Genomic DNA, 17495 nt, shown 5'->3' with positions numbered 1-17495 from the left:
CAAAAAATCACCGACTGTTCACACCATCTTAGAAGGATAAAGATGCTGTGCTAGAGCGGAGGAAACCGGGAAGGAAGTCCCATTTCTAGGGAACATCCCTAAGAGCGCAGGGACCTCAGCTATTGGCGCAGCTAGAACTCTCCCAGAGATGCTGAAAGGCATCAAGCTAGAACTATCCCGAAGTCTTAGTTCTAACTTTTCTGCCCACCTTCTTTTTCACTCTGCGCGTGTGCACACACACGCACGCACACATGCACCCACACACGCACACATGCGCACACACAGCTTAAGGGATGTACAGAGCAGCCCACTTTAAAGATGGAGAAAACTGACTGCAAACAAGTGACTGCCTTCAGCCAGGCAAAGCGCAGACTGAATGGGTCTTTTCTGCTCCGGCCTGCTCCCAGTTCCACTGCCTCTCCAGGGACCTTCTAAAGTTTGATTAACTAGAGTGCTAATTGGCGGAGGCTGCAGACAGAGCCCGAGTATGGCAAGGCTAGTCGTGTTTTCTTTGATTTACAAGAGCCAGGCAAGGCTACGTCCACAGTTTAATGAGCGGGAAGTAATTGGGGACCTGTTGCCTTCAAAGAGCCCCAAGCCGGAGCCCGCCTCCCCTGCCCTTACTACTAGCATAGAACACCGCCTCTAGGTGTGATGGTGGGTGGGTAGGGATCTGGGAGGGAGAGTGGGGACCTCCAGGAAACCTCAGAATCTGGAATGCTGCCAGTTTGTACTTAGGAGGCGGCAACTTTGGGTTTTAGGACTGGTTCCCAAGCCGTCACCAAAGAGAGCTGCAGCTGTCACAGAAGGAAGAGGTGTCATGTGGGGGACCCCCTTGTACCTTGGCAGAGGCCAGGTGAGGGAAGCCAGCTCTTGTTTTAGCACCAGGGAAAAGCAAGGACTGGAGACCAGGACTGATAGGCCTTCAAATCCAGCCGCAGAACCTGGCTCCCCGTGCTCTGGGTGTGTGTATGTGTGCCGCTGGGGGTGTCCTCTCCCTGGGACTCCAGCTCCCAGGAGCACCCGAGGGAGCCTTCCCAGAGAACTGTGAAGATAGGACCTTGGACATACTTGGTTCATGTAGAAGAGTGTTGTTCCCTCTCCTCCCCATTCCACGGACAGCCTGCCTGCCTGGCCTGGCGGTACTGTCATGGAAGGGCAAGATGCTCATTCAGTCCAGACATCTAACGGTCCGCTTTTATCTTCTCATGAGGTGTAGGGTTCCGATCTCATCCTGTCTGCCATGATATTTTGACTTCCTATGTGATCTCTAGTCCCCCCCCCCCTTTTTAATCTCAGAGAGAAAGTGGGGAAATGGGTCTACATATTTGGGTCCCCAAGGAGCCTCCAGAAATGTCACTAGATTCTACCTAGCCAGGGACGGTTTCTTAAGGTAGGTACATGCTGTCACTTAAAATCAGCATGCACTGGCTTCTCTGTGTGACAACCCAGGAATGAAAGGTTGAAAGTCCATTTTTTTTTTCTCACCCTGGCAAATGAGGCCAAGCTGTGGAAGGGAGGGGTGGGGGGCAGGAAGGATTTTTTTTTTTTTTCAGGCTGCCTGTCATTCTCGCACTTTCTGTGAGAGCCTAGCTTGGGCAGAAATAAAAATGCCACTCTGAATTTAAATAATCTGTCCTTCTGGGAAAGTCTTCGCGGCGACAGGGCTGTTAACATGGAAAACAAAAAGTAAACAATGTATTTCAGCAATCAGTGTTCTGAGTGGGCTGCGGGACTCAGCCCGCGGACAACTCCTGGGAGGAAGCGCCCTCTTATGATCTGCCAGGCGAGAGGAACAAGGATTGACAGAACTTCTGCAGGGGCATGCGGTGGGGAAAAATCTTATGGGAGTAAGGATTGCAAGGACCAAGCCTCAGTGAGGCGGTGCATGAAGCAGAAGGAATCGCTTTATGTGTGGAAGTCTACGGGCAGAACAGAATGGGACCAGAGAGAATCGTTTGAATTGGCCCACCCAGAGCCGGGTAGAGGGAGATCTTAAGTCTCCCTTTGTTTTTGTGTTTTGTTTTGTTTCTGGTTCGGGACCTTACTGCCACTTTAGCATTAGCGACAGCTAAGACGCCCATCGCTAGGGGGCGGAAGAGCCCTTCATGAAAGCGCCTCGCAGCCACCATGACCCAGACACAGGTCTCTGCTGAGGCTCACTCCTCAAGGGTGTCACCAGATGTTGAGACAGGATCTTACTCCTCCAAAAAGCCAGAGTCCTGAAAACTGAGGAGGAGAGACTTGTAGAAAGATTGTCACTCCCTTCCCTATCTTTTGTGAGCCGGGCTGCTCGGACCACTCACGTCTTCCTCTATGTGCTTTGTAGAATTGCTTTTCAGCAATGGAGAATGATGCTTAAATCTCAAGCCTGACCTTGGAGATAATGTCACAGCTGAAGTGAGACTTTGAAACCTGCTTGCTCATAACCTTTTGTCAATAAGTTGGAGATGAAAGACTCTACTTCCCTGTGATATCCTCAACAGTGAAAATCACCTGGCTTATCAATGGACCAGCATGGCTTTCCCCCTAAGGTGAAGAAAAGCAGACACAATGTTTTTTTTTTTTTTTTTTTTTTTTTTTTTTTTTTTAAATGGTTACAACCCAGGCAGCTCTTGCTGGGGTCATTTCAGAAAGAGAGAATTAAGGGAGAGAAAAGGGGAGGATGTAGAGGCAGGAGGACCTGGGAACGATTTTTAAGGAGTTAATTTCTGAACGTGGCACAATAGGCTTCCCATCCACTTATCTTGGAGGGAAGGTTGGGATGAAGTGGATCTTCACTAAAACTGTTGCTAGTCACCTCGTGACAAGAACCTGAGGTGGAAGAGGCTCAGAGTTCCGATGAGCAGGTCTCTTTTCAGCTCAGGTCACTTTCCCTCCCTGGGTATTTACACTCCCCTCACCTTTCCACTCAGAGGACCGGTTGTAAATCCCGTCCATTCTATGCAGCGAGAGCGATGATGTCATATGGACATAGCCATTGCTGGTGGGATTCAGGAAATGTCTGCACATGTAAAAAGAATGTGATCTCCCTTCCTAATGCAGGTGGATGCCCGGGGCCACTTACAAGTCATCCTATAGGCAGGAAGACTGCAACTGAACCACTCTCTTGCCCTAGAACTAACAATTTATACTTCTAATTTTAATTTTCCTCTGCTTAGATCCCGGAAGGATTTATTAAATTTGCTTTGTGGAACCCATTATCTCTAAACTGAATAATGATGTTACTTTAAGCTCAGCACCAGCCTGTGGTAAATTCTCTATACACAAGGCTCTAGGACTCCTGTAGTGCTCTATGTCAGAATTTTAAGTTGGTTCATTAATGAAAAGGTTTGCTCGATCTACCTAAAAGTTATTAGTAATTAACTGACATCAAGAGAACATTGCTTGTCGAGGTGGTAACGGACGAGAAAAGTGGTAAGAGGATTTTCATTCTGGGGGCTTGGATCAGAGGGCAGAACACTCTAGCAGCCTTGCCACTACCGTTTTGGAACTTGGGTTCACCCTGTGGTTAAGGTGAGTAGGAATATATAAACAATGTGTCATCTTTCTCCACGACCTTGGTAGGATGACAAAGTCAAAGGAGAGGCTTATGGAAAAATCTCTAATCCCTCCTTTGGAAATGATGGGCACTCATTAACATTGCATGGAAGACTTCTTTCCATAGACGAGGGAGCCAAGAAGCTAGAAATATTGGCAGATAGACAGGGCCGTAAAGTTCATGTCTTGTGACTTACGCAAACACAGCAGGTAGTATCACCAGGACCGTCTGGGGTGAAGCTATCAGGTAATGCTATCGCGGCAGGAAAGCTAACTAACTCCCTGATAGAGAGTCTTTGCTCATTTTGGCTTGAACCCCATCCATACTTGGATAACTTGCTCAAATTTCTCTACGTTCTTTCTTCGTCACCTAGAATTTACTGCACGCTGCGGACTGGAGCTGTAGGCAGAGCTCACTTGTCTTCAGGACAGTGTGATGGTGTTACCCGTGGAAGGGGTATGAGCCTGCCAGGCTACCCTTCAAGGCTCTCGAGGGGGAGGTCCTGCCTCGCTCTGCAGGAGCCTGGATATCATCCATGTCACCTGGGTTGGGTGGCACATTTCATGGGTGGGCTGTGTCCTGTAAGAGCACTGCTCAGGGGCTGTTACAGACCTAGCATGTCATGAATCAGCGCCTTCAGGCTTCCTCTTCTGGACTCCCTGTATTCCAAAGAGCACCTTATTGGCTGTCTACCTGGTAACAGAAATGGCTGCTTCTGGGATCAGCAGAGACAAAAGAAAAGGTCGTAAACAGGGAGAGGAGTGGGCATGGTTAGGGCTTCGAAGGCAGGCTAATCTCTCTAGGTTTCCTTTAAGTGCTTGTGGGGGGGGGTGGGTCACATCACTAGTAGGCACCTTGCAGTGAATGTAAATACTGATGCACATTTCACCGTGGGAGTGAGTGGCATGTTTGGTACCCAGTTCATTATCTAAAATTCACGTCCACTATTGTTCTCCGAGCTTGCTCGGGGACAAGGAAAGCGCTGTAAAGGGGAAGGGTTGGGCTAAGCTCTTCTTTACTGAGTGCCTGGGAGTACACTGAACTCTGATCTGAGAAGAAACCAGCCCCTTTGCCAAGCGGGATGACCTGACTCCCGTAGCATCCACACCGCCCTATCAAGTTGAGGTTGTCGCTGTAAAAGCAAGCATGGGGAAGTCTGCCTTTTCATACCAAAATCAAAGCCCTGGTCTGTCAGCCTGGAATTGCTGAACAAAGCAAACCCTAATCAGTCGGTCTATATGTAGATTTAGACATCTCCAGGAGGCTGAGAACCTATCGGGCCCAAACTGATTATTCTAATCAAGTGTTTTAATTAAGCACACTCAATGCCAGCATCACAGGAATGAGACCCGATTTCCAGGAGTAATGGGTGATTTTTTTTTTCTTTTCAATTCTTCCTTTACAGTTAGTGTTTGGCTCTGTGGAGGGGGAGTTAACATTTTTTTCTAAAGTAGGCCAGGGTAGAGACCTCTGTGAAGTGTGCTCCTCCGAGCTGTCATTTTGAAACTAAATGCAAAAACAAAACAAGGATCCAAACTCAGTAGTAATGAGAGCTCTCGTGGGTTTGGGTGCAGGTGAATTACAGCCCCAGATCCACCTCCTTCTGTATCCACGTGAAACACAAAAGCAATTCTGGCTAGTCAAGACTTGAAAAAAATATATAAACGCACACACATTGGGTTGGCTTTTATTGGAATGCCTAGATGCAATCTATAGTCATCAAGTTATGGAAAATTCAGGTCACATATAAAGTTAAGAAGGCAAACGAAAAGAACAATACAAATCAGACAAAAATTTACATCTCAAAATATCATGAAAGCATTTTGACTGGCTTTGCCTAAAATACTTTGAATATCAATTTCTTTTGTTTTTTTTGTTGTTGTCATTGTTGTAAGCTAATTTTTTGTCATTATACAGGTCCCACAACCTCCCCCCCGAACTCTTAGAAAAAGATCTCTTGTTTACATATTCCCCAAGGTCACTATTTCTTGTAAAAGCACGTCCAGACCACAAGCCTTTTTAGAAAGAAATAGGCTCATTATATCTACTAACAAGATACTAATTGGGTTGATTTGACTTCTAAAATAAGCACCAGGAGACTCTCCAGAGCTGTCATTTATTGGTGCCCCTGTAAAGACCAGTCCACGTCGAGAAGGGGTTAAGAGTGTAATTTCACTTCTGTCATGTGGTACACGCTATTCATGGTCAATACATCACAGACATTTCTGAGAATTTAGACTTGGAGCCTATTTCACCCCAAAGTACTTACAGCATGCTAAATACAGTCCTGCAGAAGTCCCATTCGACAGAACTGCGAACACCTAAGTTAACAGTTAAAAAATAAAATGTCCAACAGAACCATGTTTACGTGGTTTGAAATCTCATAGTTTTCTAAATTTGGGCTGCCCAGTACTTGCCAAAGGATTTCCAGGATAAAAAATATTAATGCTAATCTGTGCTTTCATTCTAATAAAATATCAGCATTCATTAGAAGATTAATTACTTCGGTATACCCTACCACATACACAGCAACAGGAATAGCACTGAGACTGTAAATTCAGTAGCTATTTCAAAACTTTCCCCAGCCAATCTGTTTAATAAACACGCCTACTGTGCAATTTAGAGTATGTGATACATACAAAGCAGTTAGAAAATTATTTTCAATACATCACTTGAACCTTTATATTTACGACATGTTCACTTGCTATATTTGTCACCATTATACAGAGAGGAAAACAGTGTGTACTATAGCTCAATGAACTGAGAAATATTTTCTAAAAATACTTTTGTGGCTGAATTCAGTGTTCACGAAAGATTCTTCAGAGTGGCCGGGTTGGCACAGAAGTGCACGGCGGTGTCTGTGGTGGAACCCCAAGCTTTCAGTGGGGGGGGCGGGCACTGATGTCAGTTTCCTTCCTACTCCACCCAGTACCCCAGGCTACCCCTGGCCAGCACAGGCTGCCACTCAAACCATTCTCTATGATGGTTGGGCCATGTAGGCTTACAGGAGCTTAACTTCCGGTTTTGATCCCACCCGCTAACGCTGATGTAAGGGTCCAACTCTAAGCCTCACAGAGAGTGACCTTGACTGGTTGGTCCCCCCGCCTGGCTCACTACTGCTCGGTTATTGCTGTCTCTCCTAGACATTAAGATACACGTTCATGGTTACCATGACATCAAGTCCTTCCCTCCCCACAGAAGTTCCCGAGCATCAGATTGTGGTCTCTTTCCTCCATCACAAAGTGGAGCATCGAGGGACAACAATATAGTATGAAAAGTTCTGGAAGTCGGCTTGACTTTTAGGGCCTAGAGAGGGTCAGAGAGCCTCTTCTCCTCTTGGGTTCTTTTCTCTTTGTCTCCCCTCCCCCACACCCTCCATCACTTCCCGCCAGCCTTGGATGTCGACTAGGCCTCTTGGTTGGTAATGGTTGAGGCCAGTGGCTTGGTAAGAAAGAGAAGGAAGAAAAGAAGTTCTCTGATTAGCCACCCGCTGAGGATTGCACAAGTCCTATCCATCTAAGTGATAGAAAGTAGCGCATTGTTTTATTTTTTCAACCTAATACAAAAATATTAACACTTCTGGACATGATAGGCATAAGTTGTTATACCTCTACAATATAATAAGTTATACTGTACAGTTATAACAGATAACAAAAGGTGCAATCCTTTTTAAAAAAATCACACAGTTCACATGTTTTTATCATTTTATTTTTAAGTATAAACTTTTTAAACACTTTACATAAATTAACTCCTCTGAGACTAATATTTGATGTACAGTAAATTGTAATTCATATAAAAATCCATAAACAACTTGTCTCACATAATTTACAAAAAAATCAGGGTTTCCTTTGCTTATCAGTGACAAGGATTCTATTCGTCAGTTTTTCCCTCCCAGGGCAAGCCATGTTAGTAAAATCCATTATTAAATCCCCGCCGAAGCAGACGTCCCTTGTGCCAGTGTCCTTTTACAAAGCAGCACGGGAAAGCAGTTGGGTTCTATAAACAGTAACTTTGCCCCACATTTTAAAATGAACAGATCTATATATATCACATCCTAAGTAGAGATTACTTCCTGTAAGCAAAGGTCGACAATTCAGTAATATCTGGAAACATTGTACGCATTTTTTTTTTCTTTTTAAAACCTTTGTTAAATACAGTGCCTCGAAGGTACAGAGGGGTCATGGCAAAACGTTGCCTTTTTTAATGCTTTTTTTTTCCCTTCTCATACTTCCAGTCCAATTGAGTGCAGCGATATGCGTATGTAAACATATTCTTTAAAGCCGATCACCTTTAAGGTCATTCAGAAAAAAAAAAGTTGTCTTTGTTTCTGGTTTGTGTTGCGTGTGTATCTGCGATGTGTCTGTCTGCAGAGCAGTGTCATTTTGGAAGGCTCTTTGGAGAGTCCGGTTCGGATTGTGCTACAGGAGAATCTGCGCAGGGGTGGCCCGGGGGTTACCTCTTGCCGATCTCGCTTTGTCGCAGGAACTGGATGTTGTTGGCACTGTCAGCCAGCTCGGGGTACTGCTCCACCGACAGTACGTAGTACCCATCGTAGCCCTGCACCTTGCCGGCACTCAGCAGCTGCCGTTTCTCGCCCTCCGTCCAGAGGCGCGCACCCTCCTCGCCGTCGCGCACGCGCTGCTGCTCGCGTGCCCACGCCCGGGCGAGTGCGCGCTGGCGCGCCTGCTCCAGGATGCGCGCCTTCTCCTCGTCCAGCGTCATGCCATAGCGCACATGCAGTGCCAGGGCACCAAACTGCATCTCCACGTCGGCGAACCTGCGAGTCCTGCCGTTCACCACCGTGGTGGACTGAGACACGGTCACGTTGATCCCGTTCTCCAGCGCCTTGCGGCCGCTCGTCAGCCGCAGCGTGCCCAAGTCGCTCTCGGGCGTGGTGGTCTTGATGAAGTAGTGCGTGTCCTTGCCCTCGATGGTGAAGTGCAGGTTCTCCAGGTAGAAGGCGTTGTTGAGCACCGCCGCCACCTTGATGCAGTCCTCATTGGCAATGTTGAGCACGTTGGTCTGCACGCGGCCTTGGCTCACGGCCAGCATGACGCCCTTGCCGATGAGCGACTTGACTGTGGCGAACCACAGCCACGACTGCTCGGCGCTAGCTTTGCGTCGGCTCACCTGCACCTCAGCCATCTTCCCCAGGGACAAGAAGGCCTTGGCTTGCCTTGCCACTTGCTGCTGAACTCCAAAGATGGGCTGAAAGGCAAAACACAAGAGGAGGGAGATTGAAAGAACATCAGCGTACAGATCCTGGTTGCTGAGAGCCATGCTTGCTGGTGTACCTTCCCGGTCCTGACCACACATAAAACAGGGGCCATTCTCTAAGCACTGCATTGGGGAGATGGAAAGGATTGGGAGAACAAGGCCATCCTTGGCTACATAGTGAGTTCAGGGTTATCCTGAGCTATGTGAGCTCCTACCCCAGAGAACCAAACCTCAACCAGCCAGGAAACAAAACGGGTCTTAGAGAGGGTGCAGAAGCCTTTACTGACGGGGAAACTCCTTGACTTTATAGAGATTAGAACGACTACACAAGCCAGGATGGAATGGCATTTCCTTCCCTCACGGAAGCTATACTAGTTTTTAAAATGCTCAAAAAGAGAGTTTACTAGCTGGCAAATGGCTCACTGGGTAAAGATGCCTACTGCCAAGTCTGATCCAATTATCCTCTGTTCTCTACACGTGTGCTGTTGTATGGGGTGTATGTGGACATGCAAAATAAAAATGCAATAAAAAGTTAAAAGGATCTCTCACACATCTCTGAGGCCTTTTTAGTTTCCAAGCCAGGCGAACTATTCATATGACTACCTGTCATCTTGCAATACCTAGAGGCTTTGTTCTCAAACTACTCTATGTAGTAAGCGAGACTACCAGGCTTGCAGCAGTAGCTTTCTCCCGGGTTGCCTGAGGCCAGGGTCACCAGGCCCTCGTAACTACTTTGAAATGCTTGTGCTGTAAGCCCTCCGTGCCTCCTGTCCCATGGAACCCAGTGTTTAGCCGAGAGTCTCCAGTGTAATTGCAGAGCTGAAATTTTCAGGGATGAGAGGACTAGGGTCCAGCTGGGCAGGAGAACTTACTGGAAAACAAGTATTTTATGCAGATGCAGAGACAGGGGACCGTCTCCACTGGCAAACTGCTTAAAATTGGAGATATTCTAAGGCAGCCATTTTGTATACCAGCAGATGTTTGTCTAGCCAAATGGAAACATCTGTTTCATTTATGGTACACTTTTCTGGTTAGAGAACTTGAACCACAACTGAAAGGCTGCCTAGGAAAAAAGTTGGCAGGTCCATTTGAACTAGCAGACTAAAGTGCTTCTAGACACGTTGTGAACCCATATGGCTGGGACATGCACACTCAAATGCATCAGGAGGCCATGGTGAGACTTTGGGGCACGTTGTCAGGGTCAGGTATAATTTGCAATTAGAAATGCTAAAGTGGGGACTGGAGAGAAGGCTCGAGAGTGAGAGCGCTTTGTTCTCGCAGAGGACCAGAGTTAGGTTAGCAGCACCAACATCCAGCAGCTCGCAGCTGCCTCTACCTCTAGTTCCAGCGGTTCCTATGCTCTTCTCTGGACTTGAAGTCCAAGGGAGTCTGCATTCACGTACGCACATCTTTAAAGGCCCCAGCAGCTCGATTCATTTTGCTTATTAAATAAAGATGCCAGCCAGCGAGACAGGTTTTTAGTACGAAGAATGAAACTTTATCAGGAAAATGTATCTTCGAGCACAGTGTACACCATGTGTGTATTTGTGTGTTTTAATCACGATTACTATTTTTTTTGTAGTCACCAAAGTGGTAGGACATTGCTCAAGGTGGGGATTAACTTTTCTAGGAACCCTGCACTTTCCTTATCGTTCAGAGGTAACCCAATTTCTGGATCTCTAATTATTCTTGCTCTGAGCTAGAAGTCCTGGTGTTTTGTTGTGTGTTCTTTTCTGAGCACTGAATGATGGGAATTAAAGAGCCCCACTTCCTGACACAGCACTTTTGACTTCGAAATTCCCCATTCTATTTCCCCGTTTATTTCTTTCTCACAACAGGGTCAGGCCTCCTGATCTGTAATTTCCAGAATTGTATGAACACCTGCTCGTAGACAGAGCCTTACTAGAGGGTGTTTTATTTCTCTGCAAAGGCCGCATGGCTCTGTTCGTGGGCTGCTAATTTGAAATCCGAATCCCCATTCTCTTGTTTATTGCATCTCGCCTTCAGCTCCCAGGTGCCACAAATGCTTTTTCCTGGGGTTCGCTGTAGAAGCCCTACACAGAAAACACAGGCTTCTGCATTTTATTGCCTTTGATTGTGTATTTGAATGTTTTTATTAGCATTACGAGAAACAGATTTGGCCTGTTTATCAGGTCCTCTAGCATGCTGAACAGAAAGGCAGTGGAACTGTTGTCAGCTTTCCTTCCTCAAAAGTGTGAAAGAAAAAGAAAAAGAAAAAGAAAAAAGAAACAGGTAAGTTTTTTTTCACAGGGGTAATTTGATGAATTGTGGGTAAACAAGAACCAAGCACGCTAGCCAATCACCACTTTCTCTTCCTTTCCCTGTTTGTTTCTTACCGGCACGTCTTCCCACTGTTGACTCTTCACAAGTTCATAGGAAGGTTCAGTTAAATCAAATTTGGGAACAGGGAATCCAGGAATAGCATTGTGCAGATGAAAGCCAAATGTCACCAGCCAGCTGTTAACATCTAGGAGGAGAACACAGAATAGGAGGTGTTAAGGCTTTACTGGGTGCTTTCACGAATTGACATCCTTACCTAAAAAAGAAAACAACAACAACAATAACAAAACCAACAAAAAATGCCACCCAATTTCACAAATAATCACTTGCAAAGAGGCACGTGTTTGCCTACCTTGTACTATTTTAAATCCACTGTCTATTTTTAGACATGCAGACACTAACCTCAACAGCAGGACTACAGCAAATGCTGCAGAAAATGGAGGGTAATAGATACTCACTTAGACAGAGTAGATAAACTGTCAGAAGCACAAAATTGCATCCTGGGCTAGTAAGAGTGAGAAAAAAAAAAAGCAATAGCAACAGACAGCAGCTTGAGAGTTCAAGACAGAGTCGTGGAAAACAAATGAAGTTTGTAGTTAGCAAAGGCTACAAGCGACGTTGTAGGATTGTCCCTCAAGAGTAATCTCAAAGTGATACCCAGGCTTCCAAAGCCCGTTTCCTAGGAGTGACACCCCCAGACTGAGAGTATGGAAATGAGCAGCGGATTCTTAATCAACGATGATGCTAAAAGCTGGTAACCCTGGCCAAGGGCACCGTGTTCTGATGGCCATCAGCCTTGACTTCAAAGGCTCGCTGTGCTCAGGGGGAGACTCAGATTTTTGGGGGGAGAGACCATGAAAACCTTTAAAAACGGTATTTTCAAATATTGCCATGTGACTCCGAAAGCCATTAAGCAAAGAATAAGGCTTTTATTCTCTTCTGGAGGTTGTGATTTACAGAGTCACTCAGCAGGCTTGCCGCTTTATGAGTACGGTTGGGCGTAGATTATTTTATATATTAAGCACATTGCTGGAAAATTTGAAATTGCATTTCACCTAATATATTTTATGCTGTTCCATCTCTCCTTTGATGTTTTCCAGAAAGTGCTGCAGTAGCACTCCCCGCAGTCCGTGTTGCTAGGAGAAGATGGATGCAGGAGCTGAGGGCTTTCCACTCCTGCAGTCAGCCCCTGTCAGCACCCTCAAATATCCGGTGGTAAACTGCTTGTCGGAATGATGGAGAGCTGCTTGCTTCTCATTTCCCTCTCTAGGGCACAAACTCTCACCTTATTGCCAGGCTGGCAGGTCCTTTGTCCAGATGTCACATGGCTACAAAATCAGTGGGGTTCTCTCTGTTAAATGGGGTGGTAGTGTGTGTGTGTGCACACACAGGCATGGGGTGGGGAGAAACCTCCACTGGGTTTTCAGTGGATGGGAAGTGCTACCTTCCTGTGAGAGTGCATATATGATTACGGGCAGGGGACTTAGTTTGGGGGGCACCCTGCCTCCCAAATGTTGATGTACAGAGGGCAGAGTTTAATATTGAAAAGCACTGCCAAGATAATGGGATTGGAATGTGACTATGTGCCAACAGAGAATTTCACATGGTGTACCTAAATCAGGTGTTGGTGACGCTGGAGGGAGGGACCATGTGGAAGGGAGACAGGAAAAGCTCCTTGCCATTTGAAAAGTTGAAAAGCAGATGTGACAGGTTCAGGGGTACATTTCTGACACCCATCCTGAGGGACTGAAGAATATCTTGGTGTTCCTTGAACCCCAAACTGGGAAAGAAGCAGGCTGCTGGGGTATCCAACACAAGCCAAAATAGAGGGGAAAAAGCCTCAAAGCACCAAAACAAAACAAAAACCACTCCCAAACCAAACCACCACCACCACCACCACCACCACCACCAAAAACCCTACAGGAAACAGAAAGCTGACTTCATGGAAGGACGGAAGCACGAGAATCTAAACTTCTTGGAGAAGAGGGTGGATGATAGCAGCTCAGTATGGGGACCATAGCAGAGCTTGAACGGTCCTGTCCGTGTTTTGTCACGTGCTTCTGCAGTGGCAGACACGCAGATGGATTCTTCACAACTTCAGTGTCAAAAGAATCCCGTGGATCAAACCTCGTGATGAGAAAGACCCTCACTCTATAGCCTGGGTGTCACTCCTTATTAGTGGTCACGTTAGTGTGGTCGTTAGAAGTGCCATCATGTAAGAACACAGAACCGAGAGGAGAAACCCATTCCTCTGTCAGGAGAGATGGCTCCACTCCCGTCCTGTGGTGATGGCTTTGAGGAGGGTGTGAGGAATCTCTTAGGGATGAGACAAGGTGCCAGTCATACTTTGCTGTGTTCCACATGGATTATTTTCTCTCTCTCTCTCTATATATATATCTGCCTGTCTGTCTGTCTGTCTGTCTGTCTGTCTGTCTGTCTGTCTGTCTGTCTACTGTCCACTATGGGGAACCCAGCAGTATACAGTTGTGAGGTAGCTGCTATTGAGTGCAGAATTCTCTACACTCCTCATTATTAAGGCCAGAGATCAGAGGCTGAATGCCTCCACGTGCCCATTTGTCAAAGCTTTGTTCTTAGCCGACTACTGTTGGAAGGTGGTAGGAACCTTGGAGAGGTGAAGGATGTGGGAGGTCTTTATGTCACTGCGGTATGCCCTTGAAGGGGACTATGGGATTCTGATCTCCTTTTCTGCCCCATCCCCCGCCTCCTTCCTGGCCGATAATGTGCTTGGCTTGCTCCTCCAAGTATGTATCCCACAACATGCTGTCGTGCAGGGTGGAAGGAAGCCCGGGAGCCTGGGGAGGGGGTGCAATAGGACTCCTAACGAACCACTCCCCTTGCAAGGGGATTGATATCTTGGAAGTTTTGTTGTAATAGCAGAGAGTGAGCCCGTGCAGCATCCAAGACTAGGAAAGAATTGGACCGCTATTTCAGTTTTGGGAACCTGAATTTAGCATGTTTGCTGCTCTCTGGCTCTCTTCCCTGCTCCTTAGATGATTGAATTCCATGTCATTTCAGAAACCATGGCCTTGAGCACAGTCAGGCAGAGTAAGAGGTAACTGTATTTCATTTTCCCTTTGTGGTTTCTCTATGGATCCTTAGAGAAATGAATACATCCAAAAGGTCAATTCTACTTACTTTGTGTATTAATCTAACGGTAATAGTAATTTAGCACTTGGAAAGAAAGAAAGGAAAAAAAAAGAGAGAGAGAGAGACGCCTTACCTGTGATGTAATCTTTTACATCATGGATTTTGCTTGCGGGGTTGTTATTCCGAAACATATACAGGTTAAAAGGAGCGGGGTCCTTTCCGATCCTTTTCCAGATTTCAATGTCCGGTGTGGTCCATCTTCCCGCCAAAATGTCATAATCTCTTTCTCCAAAGTGGATTAGTTTGCTGAGCGGGTCATACAAGCCCCCGTGGAACCCAATTACCAGCTGAAAGTCGACGTTGGAGTCAAAGTAGATCTCACCGTAGGCAGTGTACTGGATCTGCTTCAGCATGAGCCCGTTGCTGCTGAAAACAGCCAGCGGTGTTCCCGTGTTGTCCGAGGCGATGTAGAACTCATCCCCACTGCTGATCTCCATGGCGAAGAGATGTCCTTGGAGGTCATAGTACAGGGAGGTGATTTCTGAACTGGAATGGTTGTAGACGTGAGTAATTCTCGTGGGGTATGTCAGGTCGGCGTAGAAAAACTGAAGGTGCTGTCCCAGGCTGGTTTTGCTAGAAACACGTCTTCCCAGGCCGTCGTACCGATAGATCACTGTCCAGCCACTGCCTTTACTGTAGACTCGAGTCAGAAGCCCCTTGGAGCTGTATTCAAAAATTTCAGTGCCTCTCTGACGCAGGAAACCATCTTCATCCAGCCGGTACTGAACATCGCCCAGGCGGGTGATTCTGTCGCGCAGGTCATAGCGCAGAGGGGTCAGGCGGGCGCTGCTGCTGGGGTTAAGCAAGTGAAGGTTTCCATTTAGGTCGTAGTTGTACCGCCACATGATCTTTTCGTTTAGGTAAACTGTCTGGAGCTGTCCATCGACGTCGTACTCGTACGCGTATTTGGTAGTGTTGGCGAAAGGCCCGATTTTAATCTCTCTCTTGGTTACCCGGCCCATATTATCATATTGAATTGTAATCCAGTACATGAGTGACCTGAATATCTCATATTGGATCTCCTTGATGCGTCCATGAGCATCAAAGTGCTTTGTATAAGTCATCACGGCCGTGGAAATGATTTGGTTGATGTCGTAGTATATCACTCCGAATTTTCCAAACTGCTCGACTTTGCCAGAGATGTCATCAAACTGGTATAGATCAATGGGCAGTGGCGTTTCATTGATGACACCCTGCATGCTGGTCACTCGAAAGCTGTTGTCGTAGCTATAGTCAAATCTCGCATTTACCATTCCATCCTCACTGAAGCGGAAAATCTGTCTGTCAATCAGGGGACCAATTTGCCTGTATCTAATGGTGCAAATAAAACCATCGCTCTGAAGGTTTACTGTTTTCAGGACTCCCGCTGTTTCGTCGTAGGTAAAACTGACTCTTGTGCTGTCGTATAAAATTTCTGATAGTCTGGTCTGCCTTCTATACTTGAATAAGACCCTCCGACTCGTTCCCAGGAAAGCTGTTTGCAGAAGCAGCCCTTCCTCGTTGTAGTCGGTGATGATAGAGGCATTGCTTTCTGGGGGGTTGTAGATGTTGCGGTAGTAGCCAATGGACCGGATGGTCTGCATGGTGTGGCGAGCCACGCTGGGCATGGTGATGGCGGACAGGCGGTCCCACATGTCGTATTCGAAGATGTACTGCCGCTGGCTATGTAGCAGAAGAACCATGGACTGGGAAGAGAACACAGGCTGTTATCAGGGTTTGGGAACCGGGGCCCGTGGGAGCGCACAGAAAGCAGATTTGGTGGCCACGAACATGCAGAAAACATTCCGCCTGAGAAAATGGTATTCGTTTTAATTGAGTTATCCTTGACCTTACATGGTGTTAATGATCCCCTGCCTAATTTGCTTGGATGCTTAATTGGGGAGGGTTCTGCAATTAGTGGCTTAAGATTCATAATGTGCTATTTGTCATGACTGGGCTGCTCTTTGTTTCCAGGCCTTCCCGGCCAAATGGCAGATTGTCAATGGACTTGGAGAAGCCATAACACAGGCATGAACCAAGCTGGTCTGAAGACAGTATTTCAAGGGGAAAACAGCAGAGGGGAAACGCAATCCTACGTATAATTAGCCATTATTCAGTAAGGTGGCTTTCCCCCTCATTTGACTGAAGAGCCACTTCAAATCAGGTTTTAGTTTCCTGTGTATTTGGGGGAGGAACAAAGCCAGAATGTTATTTATGAAGAAGAAACATAAAATTAGCCTAAAATGGATAATAATGTGTACATGAAGCCTCAATGCCGACAAACAGGGCTAAATTAGCCACACAGCTCATCAGAGCTGTAAATGCCCTTCATAGGAACATGGATTGAGACATGGTATCTAAACATGGTATCTATATGGACAAGTCTCTGTTTCAATAATTCCTTTTGCATGTCCCCAAATCCGAATTGCACTTCAGGTGCCACCATGATATTTTCTAGGTTCTCTGTAAGTGTTGGTATTGAGTTATGAAAAAAAATTAAACATACAAATAGAGATGATCTCTTTTCCCCTCACCCAGATAAACTACAGAAAGAGACTTATTGAGCATCTATTGAGCCAGCAGGAGAGGAGGTCTACTGTGACCTTAGCTGAGCGAGGATAACCACGTAAGCTGGTAGGCAGGCCTCTGGTGGATCTTCCTGTGACAAAGTTTCTTTTGACCCCATTAGAAAAAAGCGGGATGATGGGCAGAGAGGGAGGAGGCCGTCGAGGAGGGAGAGCCTGGGACGTACTCTCGATTCCTGCATGGAGATGAGTAACCATCAGCTGTCCAGACTCACTCAGGCTTTTCATGCCCTGCTGGATGAGAAATGGTTCTGCTGACTCAGGTTCCTGACGACTCTCTTCTCTGGCCATGAGCAAGGACACATTTTACATCTAGGCTGTTATGGTTTGGATCTAAATTGATCCTCAAAGACTTGTTGATGACTTGGCTCCCAGCCTGGGTACTACTGGGAGGTTCTGAAACTTTTATTTTATTTTTATTATTATTATTATTATTATTTTTTTTTTTGGTTTTTCGAGACAGGGTTTCTCTGTGTAGCCCTGGCTGTCCTGGCACTCACTTTGTAGACCAGGGTGGCCTCGAACTCAGAAATCCGCCTGCCTCTGCCTCCCGAGTGCTGGGATTAAAGGCATGCGCCACCACGCCCGGCGTTCTGAAACTTTTAAATGGCAGGGCATCATGGAAGGACGTTACATCATGGGGACCATGCCTTGGAAGGAGACATTGGAACCCCCACTTCTTCCATGCATCCCTGTTACTTCCT

At 46.5% G+C, this 17495-nt stretch overlaps 1 protein-coding gene across 8 annotated transcripts in view; it reads right to left on the bottom strand.

Moving 5' to 3' along the window:
- Nucleotides 1-5226: 5226 nt before the first annotated feature.
- Nucleotides 5227-17495, bottom strand: part of Tenm3 (teneurin transmembrane protein 3) — a 623557-nt gene continuing 611288 nt past the window's right edge. For all 8 annotated transcript variants that reach the window (XM_029480774.2, XM_029480777.2, XM_029480775.2 and 5 more), the window contains 3 exons: nucleotides 14301-15912; nucleotides 11116-11246; nucleotides 5227-8749 (listed from right to left, as the gene is read on the bottom strand). In XM_029480774.2, coding sequence (XP_029336634.1) covers nucleotides 7994-8749; nucleotides 11116-11246; nucleotides 14301-15912 — 2499 coding nt within the window. In that variant the 3' untranslated portion in view covers nucleotides 5227-7993. The remainder of the gene's footprint in view (nucleotides 8750-11115; nucleotides 11247-14300; nucleotides 15913-17495) is intronic.

This window comes from Mus caroli, unplaced genomic scaffold, assembly GCF_978045245.1.
Source record: "Mus caroli unplaced genomic scaffold, Mus_caroli_1 scaffold_10, whole genome shotgun sequence".
NCBI classification, from domain to species: Eukaryota; Metazoa; Chordata; class Mammalia; order Rodentia; family Muridae; genus Mus; species Mus caroli.
The sequence above is the reverse complement of the archived record's forward strand: the minus strand, read 5'-3'. Positions and strand labels throughout refer to the sequence as shown.